Here is a 15,399-nt window from a genome sequence, read left to right on the forward strand (position 1 = left end):
CCGCACCACCCGCACCACTTCCCAGTGCTCTCTTGCCACGCTGAACTCCCTTCACTTCCCCAAATGTACCACTCTTACTTGTCACCAAGCTCTGAAGATGACATTTCTTAGAACTGGAACATGGTTTCTCCACTTTCTCTGGCTACTTCCTTTAAGTCTCTATTTGTGTGTCCCCTCTTCCAGGATGCTTTCCCTGGAACCCCTTCTGCACACTGTGCTGAGAGAGCTCTCCCCTGTGCTTTGTTCTGTCAGAGTGCTTGTCACTCTCAATTGTCATTGTTCATGTCTCTTTCTTCCCCACCAGACGGGGATATTTGAGGGCATTGTGGGACCCTGAGGACAGCTGCATCCCTGTGCTGGCAGTAATAGGTGATGATGGTGGTGGTGGTGATCATGGAGGGCAGGACTGCTCAGACCAGGGAAGAAGACCTCTCTCTGACTCTCTTTCAGCAGCACTCCCTACCCATAGCACAGGGAACCTGTGGGATCAATTGGATGTGTGCCCCTACCCCCACTCGAGAGCAGGGAACCCAGGATCCTGAAATTCTCTATCCAAACAGCCCAAGTCTGCTTCCTGGACTGCACAATCCTCTTCCCTAAGTCTGTTCCCTAAGCCTGAGGTGTAGTTTTTTTTTGGGGGGGGGGGTAACTTAGATAAAACATGGACAGTTACTATTGCTGCCTAACTTATTACCACAAAAATTAGCAGCTTAAAACAGCTACTTTGTAATGTTCGTGAATCTGTGGGTCAGGAACTTGGACGGGACGCAGTGGGGATGATTTGTCTCCGCTCCACAATGTCTGGGGCCTCAGGTGGGAAGACTTAGTGGAGGGGTCTTTATCCACATATCTGAAGGTTGAGGCTGGTAGTTGACTGGGAGCTCAGCTGGGGCTGATACTGGAGCATCTGAGTGTGGCCTCTCTGTGTGCTCTGGGCTTCCTCATAGCATGGCTGCCTCAGAGGAGTTGGACTTCTTACACAGTTGCTCAGGGTGCCAAGAGTAGTATGTTAGTAAACAGCAGTAGCTGCATTGCCTTTTGTGGCCCTGGAAGTCCCCAGCATAATCTCTGCTTCATTCTATTGGTTACAAATGACTCATAGCACGCCTAGATTTAAGAGGAGGGAACATGAGCCACACCTCTCAACAAGAGAAGATGAAAGCATTCGTAGACATGTTTTAAAACCACCAAAGACATAAAGACTGGGATGTTAACACATGTGCCCCTCACAGTATAGGACAGAGTTGGAACGAGAGGAAGCCAGGGACCAACGGTTGGTTTTCCTGTGCCTCCATATTCTGGAAAAGATTTCAGAGAAATGTGAAGATTGCAAATTTGAGTTTGGCCTTCCAGGTCATTAGGAAGGTATATTTGTCAATGTAGGAAGATAGAACATATTTATTTAATAGTTTGTTAGTTTGATTTATAACTTTTAAATAAGATATGTAGACTTCGTTTGTATTCCTACCTGGGCTCTGCAAACGTGAGGGGTGGTCCTGGTGGTAGAGATGGTGGTGGTGGCGGCAATGGTAATGGTGGTGACAATGGTAGTGGTGATCGTTCAAGAGCTCAGCCACCACTTACTGAGCACCTACTATGTGTCAGCAGTCAACTGCATCTCACCACTATTGTGTGCATCACCAATGTCACGTTTCCACCCCTCATTTACTTCTTCACTAAGCAAGCACTGTGGCCGCCTGCTAGGGCTGACAATACAAAGATGACCGCCAGGTGGTCACTGGCTCAAGAAGCTTCCTGTCCAGTGGGAGAATGGCTAGGAACAAATCATTACAGCACCAAAGGATGAGTTTGATTACAGAGGAGCATATAATGCAGGGGTGGCAGAGAGGACTTGGGGGGCCTTTTCTGAGGAGGGCTTGAAGGATAAGCTGGAGTCCTTTTGGCGTAGAATAGGGAAAGGCATTCTGGAAAGTGAAAACCCTGGTTTAAGGAACAGTCTGAAGTTGTAGCTATGGCAACCTGGGAACAGGGCTCTCTTTAGTGACCACGTGTTTGCTGCCCACGCCCTTACTTGGGGTAACTGCTGCCCCCACTCCAATCATGATTCTAGTACCTCATTCCTGACCACTGAAGACTGATTATGATGGACTGATGGGACTGATCAGAGTCATTCCCCAGAATCTTTTTACTGGAATTGGAAGGGCAGACCTCTTACACCCTGTCTCACTGAGGGTTACTAAGGGTGCTTGCTGAGCAGTACCTGCCTTGTCTGCTTTTAGAAGGTGCTGCTGGTTGGAAAGAAAGTGCTGATATGCAGGGGGCAACAGAGAATGCCCCGATGGTGTCAGAGTCTGTGCTTCACGTCTTCCTGGAGCCCAGGTCCATCCTGCCCTGGTGAGAAAGGGCAGCAAGCTGCCCCCTGCAGTGCTGCTGGAAGAGATGGTGAGCGAACTGGGGCTGAAGAAGCAGCAGGAGCTGAATCCTGGAGGGCCAGCGAAGGGAGCTTAGATGTTGTCCTGAGGGCAGAGGGAAGGCATTGAAGGAGGGGCTTAATGAAGGAGAGACAGGGTAAGACTGGTGTTTTTGAAAGATTATTCTGGGTTGTTAGGCAAGACCTTCTGGGAAGGGGAATGGGTGGAGGGGAGAGGTGGGTGGCAGGGGAGCTGGTGAGAAGGCTGACCTCCTCATCCTCAGCACAGGCGTCAAGGGGCATACTTCAGAGTCACACTCTGTAGGCCCCCATCACAGCCCCAACTGTTCGTTGCTGTCTGACTTGGGGAAAGTTATGTGAGCTCTGTGCTGGGGGTGGGTAAATGTAGCACTGTGGAGAGACATCACATGTTGTGTGGTCATGCAAGCAGCCTTGAGCTGTAGGCCAGAGATCCAGGTCCTAATTCCCACTCTAGAAGGCCTGAGAAGACTCCCTGAACGTAGATATCCACGCCACCCTACCCCCTTCCAACCTCAGCCACCTGCCACAACACTGCCTATTCATCTTCCGTAAAGTGGCCCTGTGGGGAGAGAAGGCAGGCAGGGGGTGTCTTTAGGACCAGAGTGAGAAGAAAGAGGGTGGCAGGGCCTGCCCTGGAGATGCCATTGTGTCTGGTGGAGCCTCAGGCCTTCCCTCACCCCCAGGCCAGCCATAAACCACAGGCCACGTCCTGTTTTTCAGAAACACTGCCATTTTCCAGAGCCCAGGGTTTGTGGGGGACAGAGGGAGGTGGCTTCACAGCTGCTGGAGGAAGAGGAGGAGGAACCCCCCCCAGGAAACCTGGAGGCCAGGTTTGGTATTATAATAAGATGATCAAATTTCGGGGCTAGAAGGCTCCTTGGGAATGTGAGGTGAAACAGAGGCTCTGAGCCTGGGTCAGTGGTTGGGGTCCAGCCCAGGCCCTGGCCCTGGGGCTCTGAGACCCATCAGGACCTTAGCTGGAATCCAACTCCTCCATTTACTAGTGTGTGGTCTTGATTAGGTTACTTCGTCTCCCTCAGCCTTAGTTTCCTCATCTCTTAACAACGATCCCCACCCCTCTGGATTGTCCTGGGGTTCAGATGAGACAAGGAACTTGAATGGGCTTTGTTAACTAATGACCTGGCATGTGGGAGTGGATGTGACTACTTCACCCAGCCTGATCACCAAATAGGACAGTGGATCACAGAGGACTCCCTGCTGGAGTCTCAGGGAGCCCCACTAGTGGAAAGCTGGGCAGGCCTGGGAGACTACCCGTTCCCTCCCCCTCCCCCTGCTCACACTCATGGAGAGATACACAGCGAGTTATTGGCTGTGTATCATCACTCCTCATTCTTCTACGTTCCCCTCCTCTGTGAGGCCTCCTCATCCTTAAGACTTGCTTTAATCTCCTCTATCTGAAAACCCCTCTTCTTTCAATCCCATGTCCATGGCCAGGTACTGCCCTGCCCCTCTTTCTCCTTTATCACCAAAGTTCCTCAGAGACTTGTCTGTTTCCTCACCTCCCAGACAGCACCTCAGCAACCCCAAACCTACTCTTGCCTCCCAGCACTCCTGACATCGTCCACTGCCACAGGCACCAGGAGCCCCTTTGTCCCTGTGGAGGACCCTTTCCAGGCCTCATCTTATTGGACTCCCAGCCACTGCACTCTGCTGGCTTCTCTCTGGCACCCACGGTGGTTTCTTTGCTGGGCTCTGTCCTATTGCCCCTTCTTTTTTCACTCCACAGTATCTCCCAGGCCCACGTCTACCTTCTCCTGGCTTCAGTCACGCACAGACCCACAGCTCCCAGACCCCATCTCTGGCCCAGCCTTCTCTCCAAACCCATAACACACCCAAAGTGTATCTCTTGAGACTCACTGGGCGCTCAGCTGGAACTTGTGGGATCCCCAGTCACCACATATGACACAGGGTACACACCAGACTCCTCCCTCTCCCTCAGCCTTGCGTCCAGTCTGCCATCAGCTCTGCCTTCCCTTCCACCCCATGGCCTCTCCTGCCCAGACTGTTGCCATCCCTCCCATGGATTCCCAGCTTCCAGCCTGATCTCTCCCTCACCCATCACACCGTTCTCCCCCCAGCAGCCAGAGCCAGCTTTCTAAACCTCAAATCGGACCCTTCCAGGGCTCCGTGTACCTTCAGGATGGAGCCAAACCTTCTTGGCTGGGTGTCCAACTCACCTCCTTTGCCCCTCGCCTTACACTTTCTTATCCAGCAACACCAAGCTGTTTGATTCAACCTAGAACATGCTCTTTGTCATCTTCCATGCACCTGTCTTTTCCTGTGCCATCACCCACTCTCCTCCCTCCCTCCTGCTTTTCTCCTAACTCCTGCTCATCCTTCACAGCCTGCTGAACTGTCACCAGTCTGAGCAGGGCCACAGTCCCCATTGCCCTACTGTCACAGCTGTTAGCACACTGGTGCTAATTAAGCCTCCAATTAGACTCTGGTTCCCTAAAATAGGCAGGGCCATATTGGTTCCTTACACTGTGCTGGTGGTCTAGCGTAAGGCCTATTCCAGAGTAGCTCAGAGGGTGTTTTGTGAATGACTACATGGAAGGGAATGACAACAATTCTGAGTGCTGCTTAGAGATTCTCAAGGCAAGCCTTGTGTTTACACACTCAGAAAGGTCTGGACCAAAGTGAGGAGGTGCTGATGTGCTAAACATGCCTCCCATGTGGGAGAGGTTTGGAAAGAACAACACAAGCTTTGGATAAGCCCATCAGGGAATCCAGGAAGGCAGTTGGCCTTCAGCACCAGGAAAAGTATACAGGGAAGTCCATGCCTGTCTTGAGGCCCCAGAGCTGCCTTTAATTACAGAGCCCTGCTCCCAACCTCATTCTCAAGCAGAGGGGAGGGGCCATTGTGGAGGGGGCAGGGGTGGGATAGAGTGGCAGGGAAGGCTTCACTGGGATGAAGGCATCTGAGCTAGGTTGAAGAATGGCCAGAGTTCACCATGTGAATGGCTGAGTTTTCAGATTCCTACGTTTTAAATGCAGGATGCTCAGAACACATCCCCAGAGTTCAAGTGAACCCCACACAGTGAGCAAGCAAGGCAGGAAGGATGAGTCTTCTCTAGGAGAAGTAGGCAGAACCTGTGAAGAGACTCTTCTAACTCAGAGGCTGGGGGAAGGTTCCAGCCATGGTTCTCAAACCCTAGATTCTCAAACTTGGCTCCTGAGAGCTGGCAGAGGGAGTTTGGGGAGGATGAAACTGGTCCCTGCTCAGTGAGGGCAGCATTGGGAGGATGCTTAGTACACGTTCCAGACCTCAGACACCCAGGTGCAAGACCAGGCTCTGGAGACAATAGCTGGGGTCCTCTAAGTGGCTGCAAGTTGCAGAAGTCCAGCCAACAGGCCACTTTATACCTTTCTCCATGGCTTCAGTCAGGCTTGGGGATGGGGTGTGTGTAGTTGTACTGGGAAGAGAGCAGGGTCTGGTAGTCAGATGACCTGAGTTCTAGTCCTGGCTTCACCACTCATCCCTGTGAGGCTTTGGGTAAGATGCTGGCTGATCCTGAGCCTCTGTTCTCTCCTCTCTAAAATGAGGGTAAGGGAGGTCCAAGATGGTGGCAGCAGAGGAAGACACTGAACTTGAACCCTCCCATGAGCAAACTCAAATACATACGTATATAGGGAGCAATTATTCCTGTAAAACAACTGAAGGCTGAATGAATAGCTACTGACCAAGAAACAAGAGCAAGAGATGAATAGAGAAGGCTGGGAAGCTTTGGGAGCCTTCCAAGAGCTGCAGGAACTCTCCCTGCTGGAGGAGCCATTAAGCACCATTGTTTACAGCCACTTCCATTTAGTTAGGGTGGTTGGGAGCTCAATTTCAGTGCTTTGGTCTACCTGCAAGATCACCACAGCTTGTTCTCAGCCACAATGCCTGAAGCTTTTTGCCTCTGAACAAAGGGAAGGAGCAGAAGTGAGCCAGTGCTGCAGGCTGTAACCGCCTGCTCTGCTCCAACCAGTTTCCCAGAAATACCAAGTCTGTAATGCCTATACAGAGGCTGCCTCTACACAGAGTGAGTTTGGGTACAATAAACGGGAGAGAAACTGTATAGAGAAAGCTGAAATCTGTGGGAGATCTACAGGAAGCCAGGGAACTTTGTGGGCCGGAGGGGCAAGTGAGCGCATTATTTACATCCCCCTCCACTTCCATAGGGTGGGTGGGGGTTCTATCCAGGTGCTCTAGCCTACCTGTAAGGTTATTTCAGCTGGTTCTGGATGCATTGCCCAAGCCCATTTTGACCTCAAACAGAAAGAGCAAACACAACCAATTAACAAGACATTGCTACACACACCTGGCCTCCCCACCTGGAACTGCTCCAGCTTTGGAAGGTAGTGCCCTGGATGCCTTTGAGCACCCACTTCACTTCTACCAGCCTGCCAAAACCACTGGCACACACAAACCTACACAGAGGCCGCTCCTACATAAGGCCACTTTTTCAAGGCTGAGAGAGATAGCTATTGTGTCTAATTCATATAACAAACATAGAAAGTCAAACAAAATGAGAAGATAGAACAATATCTCTCAAAAAATCCCCAAGGAAAAAATCACCTACGGAAATGGAGATAAGTAATTCCCTGATTAAAAAATTCAAATTAACAGTCATAAGGATGCTCACCAAACTTGAGAGTGGAGTAGAGGAACTTAGTGAGAACTTCCACAAAATGTCAGAACATATAATAAAGAACTAAGCAGAACTGAAGAATACAATAGCTAAAATGGAAAACACATTATTAGTGATCAACAGCAGGTCAGCTAACACAGAAGAATGGATCAGTGACCTGGGAAACAGAGTAGTGGAAATCAACCAATCAGAACAGCAAAATGAAAATAGAATTTTAAGAAACAGTGACCTCTGGGATAACACGATGAGCTCAAACATTTATTTTATAGGGATCCAAAAGGAAAACAGAGAAAGAAAGAGAAACCTTAATAGTTAAAAACTTTCCTAACCTGGGAAAGGAAACAGACATCTAGGTCCAGGAAGCAGAGAGAGTTCCAAGAAGATGAATCCAAAGAGACCCACACCAAGACATATTGTAATTGAAATGGCAAAAGTTAAATACAAAGAGATAATCTTGAAGGAAGCAAGAGGAAAACATCAAATTACATACAAAGGAAATACCATAAAACTTTCAGCTGATTTCTTAGCAGAACTTTACAGGCCAGAAGGGAGTGGCAGGACATCTTTAAAGTGCTGAAGAAAGGAATCTACAATCTAGAATAATTTACCCAGAAAGGCTATTATTCAGAATTGAGGGAGATAAAGAGTTTCCCAGACAAGTAAAAATTAAAGGAGTTCATCACCATTAAACCAACTTTACAAGAAATGTTAAAGGGTCTCCTTTAAACAGAAAAGGAAAGGCCATAACTAGAAATAAAAATATATAGGAAAGGTAAAAGTCTCACAGGTAAAGCCAAATATTTAATAAATACAGTGAATCATACATTTAAAAAGCCACTATGAAGATCAAAAGAAAAAAGTAACAAATCAACTAAAATTGTAATAAATTTTAGGAGATACAAAAGACAAAAAGATCTAAAACATGACAACAAAAACATAAAGCATGGTGGAGGGAGAAAAAATGTAGTCCTTATAAGATATATTTGAACTTACATGCCTATTAACTTAAAATAGACTGCTATAAGACACACAAAGAACAAAGAGGAAGGGAGCCAAACAAAACACTAAAAACAAAACAAAACAAAATACAGAAAACTACAAGAGATCAAGAGAAGGAAGAAATACAGAACAAAAAAAACAACCAACAATTAATAAAATGGCAATAATGACATAGTTATCAATAATCGCTTTAAATGTAAAAGGACGAAATGCTGACACATACAGACTGAAAGTGAAGGAATGGGAAAAGATATTCCACGCAAATAGAAACAGAAAGAGCTGGGGTAGCGATACTGTTGCATTTCTATACACCAATAACAAGCCATCAGAAGAAGAAATTAAGAAAACAATGCCATTTACAATTGCATCAAAAAATATAAAATATGTACCTAGGAATAAATTTAAGCAAAGAGACAAAAGACCTGTATGTATTCTGAATATAAGACATTGAAGAAATTGAAGAAGATACAAATGGAAGGATATGCCATGCTGATGAATTGGAAGGATTAATATTGTTAAAATGTCTTTACTAAAGCAATATACAGATTCAATGCAATCCGTATTAAAATACCAACAGCATTCTTCTCAGAATTAGAACAGCTAATCCTCAAATTTATATGGAGTCACAAAGACCCCAAATAGCCAAAGAAACCTTGAGAAGAACAAAGTGGGAGGCATCATGTTCACTGATATCAAACTATACTACAAAGCCACAATAATCAAAACAGTGTGGTACTTAAATAAAAACAGATATATAGACAAATGGAATAGAATAGAGTGTGCAGAAATAAATCCTTGCTATGTGGTTAATTAATCTATGACAAAGTAGACAAGGATATACAATGGAGTAAATGCAGTTTCCTAAATAAGTGATATTGGGAAAACTGGATACAAGCAAAAATGCTAAATTTGCCCAATTTCTTACACCAAATACAAAAATAAGCTTAAAGTGAATTAAAGACTTAAATGTAAGAACTAAAATCATAAGTCTCCCATAAGAAAACATAAGCAGTAAACTCTTTCTAAAAAATATGTTTTTGTGAGAGAGAAACATTAATTGGTTGCCTCCTATACTCACCCTGACTGGGGGTCAAATCTGCAGCCTAGGTATGTGCCCTGACCTGGGATTGAACCTGCAACCTTTGGTGTACAGGATGATGCTCCAACCAACTGAGTCACACTGGCCAGGGCAGTAAACTCTTTGACATTGCTCTTAGAAATATGTTTCTGGGTATGTCTTCCTGGGCAAGGGAAGCAGAAAAAAAAAAACAAATGGGACTATATCAAACTAGAATGTTTCTGCACAGCAAAGGAAACCATCAACAAAATGAAAAGACAGCCTACTGAATAGAAGATATTTGCAAATAATACATCTGCTAAGGGGTTAATACCCAAAATATACAAGAAACTCATACAACTTAACACCCAAAAACCCCCAAACGATTTAATTTAAAAATGGGTAGAGGACCTGAATAGACACTTTTCCAAAGAGGACGTACAGATGGCCAACAGATAAATGAAAAGATGCTCAAAATCACTAATCATCAGGGAAATGCAAATTCAAACCACGTGAGATATACTCTCACACCTGTCAGAATGGCTATCATCAGTAAGTCAACAAATAAGTGTTGGCACGGATTTAGAGAAAAGAGAACACTCATATACTGTTGGTGGGCTTGTAAATTAGTGCAGCCACTATGGAAAACAGTATCGGTATTCCTCAAAAAATTAAAAACAGAGCTGCCATATAACCCAACAATTTCACTTCTGGGTATTTATCCAAAGAAAACAAAAATACTAATTTGAAAAGATATATGCACCCTTTTGTTCATTTAGTTTTGCTAGTAATAGCCAAGATATGGAAGCAAACTAAATGTCCATCAATAGATAAATGAATAAAGAAGATGTAGTATGTATATGCAATGGCTATTATTCAGCAAAACAAACAAACAAACAAAAAAATGAAATTTTGCCATTTGTGACAACATGGATGGACCTAGAGGGTATTATGCCAAATGAAGTAAGTCAGAGAAAACACAATACCATATGATTTCACTTATGTGTGGAATGTAAAAAAACAAAACAAATGAATAAACAAAACAAAACAGAAACAGACCCACAGATATGGAGAACAGCGTGATGGTTGCCAAAGGAGAGGGGGTGGAATACGAAATAAAAATTAATTAATTAATTCTTAAAAATACAATAAAATGGTGTAATTCATACACTGTTCACTATAAATGGAATAGGGGCATTAAAATGTCTTTGACATTGCAAGGAATTGTACATTGGATAAATTATTGATGTTGTCTTTAACTGTAACTGTTAGGCCTTCTTTCCAGCCCACGGTGCCAGGGCTGGCAATCTGACTGCCAAGTCTTAGAAATCTTCTGAGATGAGACTCTCGAGGCTTGGAACATTGGTCACGGCAGAATGGGGGAGGAGTACTAGCCTGGAGCAAGAGACCTGGCGTCCACTTCTAAACGTGCCACTAGCCTGCTCGGTGAATTCAGACAAATTACTGCTCCTCCCTAAACTCAGCTTCCTCATTGTAAGGTGCGGCTGACAATGGTAAGACTCCCTGGAATATTTGCTGGGAAAGTGCTTTGAGGCTCCATTCACCCCCTCCGCTGGCTAACTAGAGTCAGTCCTTCTTCTTAGGCTCAATGGGAGGGGGCTGCCCATAAAAGGAGGTGCCCTACCTGGGGGCTGTGGACAGAGGCAGTACAGACAGGAGAGAGGCCACAGTGGCAGATGAGGGCCTGGATGGCAAGGCTGGGGGAACTAGCCCTGGCTCCCGTAAGAATTCACCTTGAGGACCGTGGCCAGTCTGCCCCTTCTGCATCTCAGTTTCCAGCCCTATAACACGAGGATAACCAGGCCTGCCTTGCAGTCATTATGAGAACATGAGGAGACTGGATATGAACTCAGCAGGCAGGATGAGAGGTAATGCAACTTATTTATTAATATATAACAACAAAAATGATAAAGCTCATATCTGCAATGGTTTAGGTCTTTGTTATAAAGTCTTGGTCCCTTTGTCCGGACTGGCCATGACCTTCAACTCCGGGGTCTGGGCTAGAAAGATGCTCCAGTGACCTGCATGAAAGAAAGCAGAAGAGTTGTGGGTGTAGGTGTGTATGTGCAGGGGCGTGTGTTGTGTGTGTGTACATGTTTGTACAACAGAGGCAGTGTGGCTGGCGTAGGAAAAACAGGGCAAGGACTGCGTGGACCTGGGTTTGGAGCCCAGAGAGAGAAAGGAGGCAGGTGTCCTCATCATACCCTCACATCTGGATCAGTCCTGGCACCTGACCCCACCCTCAACCAACCAACAATTGGGGGCCGGGCTGGTTTCCTGACACCTGCTGGTGACACTCCCGACTGTGACTTCTCCCCCACCTGGGTCCAATCTTCCTCGGTGTAGTGTAGAGCAAATTAAAGGCATCAGAAGGAAGTCGTTAAGAGAATTCCAAGGGGAAATGTTGCAGTAGAGGGAAGAGGCAGCACAAGAGTTTGGGGCTCAGATCTCCCTCCTCTACAGCCCTGAGTCCCCCCTCCCAAGATGAAATCCAGCAGGCTCTGCCTTATCCTCCTGCTCCTCAGCACCGGAGTTGAGAAATCTCTGGCGCAGACGCCCACTGGATTCCTGTGCCGGGAACTGACGTCTGTGGCTCACAGCCACCCCCACCCCACCCCCAAGCACCAGCAGCCTAAAACTCCCCGAGAGGCTCTGGCCTCTCACCAGGCTCTCTTCCCAGGTCCCCATCTCAGCCCCACATCCCACCTTCGTGGGTGCCGGTGAGCAGCCGGAAGTTCTGTGCCTCTCTCTGGAAGTCTTGCTTCCTGACTTTCTTGATCTGAATCAAGTGGAAGATTCCTGAGGGCAGAGACAAAAGTATGAGCAGAAAAGGGAGGGCCATGGATCAGAGAAATGGGGTGACTTAGACTTGGAATAGCCCCTGTCACATCCCTCCCCTACCCTATTCTGATCAGACACCAAATCCTGTGGACTAGATTTCCTAAATATATATTTGGAATCTGTTCTCCTGTCCCTGCTGCCATTCTCCCCATTCTGGCCCCATTGTGTCTTGCCTGAGTCACTGCACTCTGACCACTTTTTAATGCCCCTCCAACCTATGACCTTAACTGCTGTCACTCAAAAATATACACGTTTCCCTGTCATTCCCCTTCCTGGACCTCCTGTCACCTCTTCTGGTCCTGCTCCTGTCACCATCACCATCCTGCTCTCACACCACTCTCCTGTCTACAATATAGAAGGGAGGGTTGAAGCAGGGAGGAAGGAGGGAGGGAGGGAGGTGGGAGGCAGGGAGAGAGGAAGGAGGGAGGGAAGGAGGAAGGAAAGAAGGAAGGAAGGAAAGCTGCCAGGCATGTATGGACTAGTCAAGCTTTTTTCTGAGCATAGAATGAATGATAAAAATCAATAGGTGTGCTTATTCAGACACCAAAACACTAACATGCGTCAGAGTTGTAGCCCCCTTTCAGCGCAGTTCACCGACCCCCTGAGTGGCCTGGCCTGTGCTCTAGCCCTAGCCAACTACTTGAAGAACCCTGAGGGACCAAGCCTTTACATATGCCACCCCATCTTTTGGAACTCCTCCTATTGCCACGAGGTGAGCTCTTACTCATTTTTCAAGCCTTAGCTGGGAAGTCTTCCTTTGCTCTCCCCACCCCCACCTGCTAGTTATAACTTCCTTTCTCCTTGGGATCCAAAGAGGACGTTATAACTACCCACAGTTCTTGGCTTCTGTTGGTGATTGTATCTATTTCTAATGTGCTATCATTATGTCTATTCTTGTCTCCGCTACCAGACTGGGAACTCCTGGGTCCCCTGAGCCTGGCCCATATCAGGCATGTAGAATGAATGAATGAGTGAGTGAACGAGTCCCTGGATGGATAAGCAAATACATGTGTACCCAATGTAGGCCGGGCCCTGAGGGGGAATGAGGTATCTATCTGGATCTCCTGATGTTTGCATTCCATGGGGAGCTGGCCGCTGGCACCACACAGGGTGCTGAAGCCTTGCACACATGGGCTGTGAGGTGGCACCAGCTGTTACCACAAGGGGCTGTGGCCAGAAAGAACAGATGTGACAGCAAGGGCTCTGCTAGGCCAGCACTGCGCTCAAGGAAACCAAGAACTGGCCTTGCTTATGGGAATCTAAGTGGGATCCCACCAAGGGCAATGGACAGCACAGATTCTGAAATGAAGATCCAGGAGGTCAGGTATGTTTCTGGGCCCCCCAGCCTAGATGCCAAGGCCCAGGATGTGGGAGAGATTCACTCCAAAGGCCCAGGCGGTATCATGAGCATGAGCTGGGGATGGGTCCTTCTGCTGCAAGCCTGCCACCGCACATACCCCAAAACACAAATTGAAGAGGAGGTAGCAGGGATGCAGGTGGGTCCCCACACTCTAGCCTGTAAAGCATGGCTGGAAGGACTGGCTCTCAGGCCTGGAATCAAGAGCTAAAAGGAGGGTCATAGTTGTACCTCTTGCTCTGTGAAGGGCATGCCAGGTCTGAGGGCAGTGGGACTCTGTGGACCCTCAGGGCAGAGGTGGCACTGGTAGGTGAGTCCCAGGAAATAGGATAGGCTCACTCAGCTCAGCATAAAGATGAACTGTCCCTGGGCAGAGCCATCCAGTGTTGGAAGTCAATCACCTGACCGGAGGTAGGCGGGCGTATGGGCACTAGAGACATCAGTGAGGCCACAGGGGGACCTCCTTCCTAGGTGGGGGTAGAAATGGAGACCCCTAGGCCCCTTTTACTCTGGATGGCCAGAATCTAAAAGGCCCTCAACTTTAAGCCAACTCTGTTCAGCTTCTGGAGTCTGGGAGTCCCCTCTCTTGCCCCCTGCCACTGTGGTGTGGCCTCACTTAGCCCAGGTTTCAACATCCACCTGTTCACTTTGTCTCCAGGCCAATTCTCCTCTCCCTCTCTCTCTCCCTCTCCCTCTCCCGCCTCCAAGGCCTGCAGCTTCCACTCTTCTGTGTGAGAGAACAGTGCAGATTTCTCACCGACAGTCCCACTGTGGAAGTGTTTGACTCCCATGGTCAGGGGCAGGGAGGCAACGGGAAGTGGACAGGGCATTTAGGTCACCCCAGGGAGGTGAGATTTGGACAGAATGGTAGGGCCTGGCATTGTGAAGCTGGAAAGCCCTCACACCACTCCGCTTTGTGTCTTTTCTTCCAGGCCTAGGGTAATGAGACTGGCTGTCACACCGTCTGGGCACACCCTGACCTTCCTCAGGTGCCATGGTGGGGGCGGCACTGGGGACAGTCAGAACTGGGTTGGAGCCTTTATTGCTTAAACTGTGTGACTTTGAGTGAGTCATTTCACCTCTCAGACTCAATTTTCTTATCTGCTAAATGGGGCATTGATACCCACCCCCAAGGTTCTTATGTGGTTTAAATGAAGCACATCATACCTAATGCCTGCGACACACCAATCACAGGGCACAGGGCATGTACGCATGGGCTCTAGAGCCAGTGTTGGAGGCTGTTGCTGCCACAATAGCTGCAGTGTGCCCCTCGTGCCTTTCTAAATCCTGCCCAGCCCCAGGCCCATCTGCCATGAAGTGAGCTCTTGCTGCACCCAGGTCACTGCAGGACATTTCTCTGTGATCTCAGCACCTGGTGGGGGTGCGGTGAGTCCCAGAGTAAATGTGCTGCCAGCACCTGTCCAGGGACTGATGGAATCTCAACGTACAAAAGGATTATAAGGGTTACTCCCCAGCTTCTGGGAGAACTGCCACCCAGCCCTTGTCTGCACACTCCTGTGAATGGAGCCTGCTCCCTCTCTTCATTGCAGGAAGGCTCTAAGTATGAGAAAGTGCTTCCTCTCATTGGCTGAAACCTGTATCACTGCATTTCTAAATGAGTTAATGAGGTGCGATGAGAAGGATAGTGACATTGTTGACACCTACTATAGGTCAGGGGTTGTACCTATGTTATATCATTTAATCCTCCAAAAACCCTCACCCTCAATTAACAGAAGAAAAAGCTGAGGCCCAGAGAAGTCAAGTGATCACCCAAGGCCACACAGCTAAGAAATGGCAGGGCTGGGATTTACACCCAGGTCTGATTCTAAAGCCCCTGCTTGTTGACCCTTGCGGTCAGTCAGAACACAGCTTGCTCCCTCTGCCTGGGGCAGTCCTTCAGAGCCAGGAAGCCAGTGGTCCTGTCCCCCTGAGTCTTCTCTTCTCCAAGCTCCACAGCTCCGCTTTCTTCATCCATTCCGCCTACGACAGGGGGCAGAGTAGAGCAGGGAAAGAGCCGCATCTGACGTCACAAGACATGGGCTCTAGTTCCTCCACT

The 15,399-nt window shown here is 47.9% G+C and overlaps 1 protein-coding gene across 2 annotated transcripts in view; it reads right to left on the reverse strand.

Annotated features, from left to right (window-relative positions):
• Positions 1-11,013: 11,013 nt before the first annotated feature.
• CHRDL2 (chordin like 2) overlaps positions 11,014-15,399 on the reverse strand; it is a 32,801-nt gene continuing 28,415 nt past the window's right edge. For both annotated transcript variants that reach the window (XM_090267767.1, XM_090267766.1), the window contains 2 exons: positions 11,852-11,944; positions 11,014-11,166 (listed from right to left, as the gene is read on the reverse strand). In XM_090267767.1, coding sequence (XP_090123893.1) covers positions 11,087-11,166; positions 11,852-11,944 — 173 coding nt within the window. In that variant the 3' untranslated portion in view covers positions 11,014-11,086. The remainder of the gene's footprint in view (positions 11,167-11,851; positions 11,945-15,399) is intronic.

This window comes from Furipterus horrens, unplaced genomic scaffold (genome assembly GCF_987537825.1).
Source record: "Furipterus horrens unplaced genomic scaffold, mFurHor1.1.pri manual_scaffold_2, whole genome shotgun sequence".
Lineage (NCBI taxonomy): Eukaryota > Metazoa > Chordata > Mammalia > Chiroptera > Furipteridae > Furipterus > Furipterus horrens.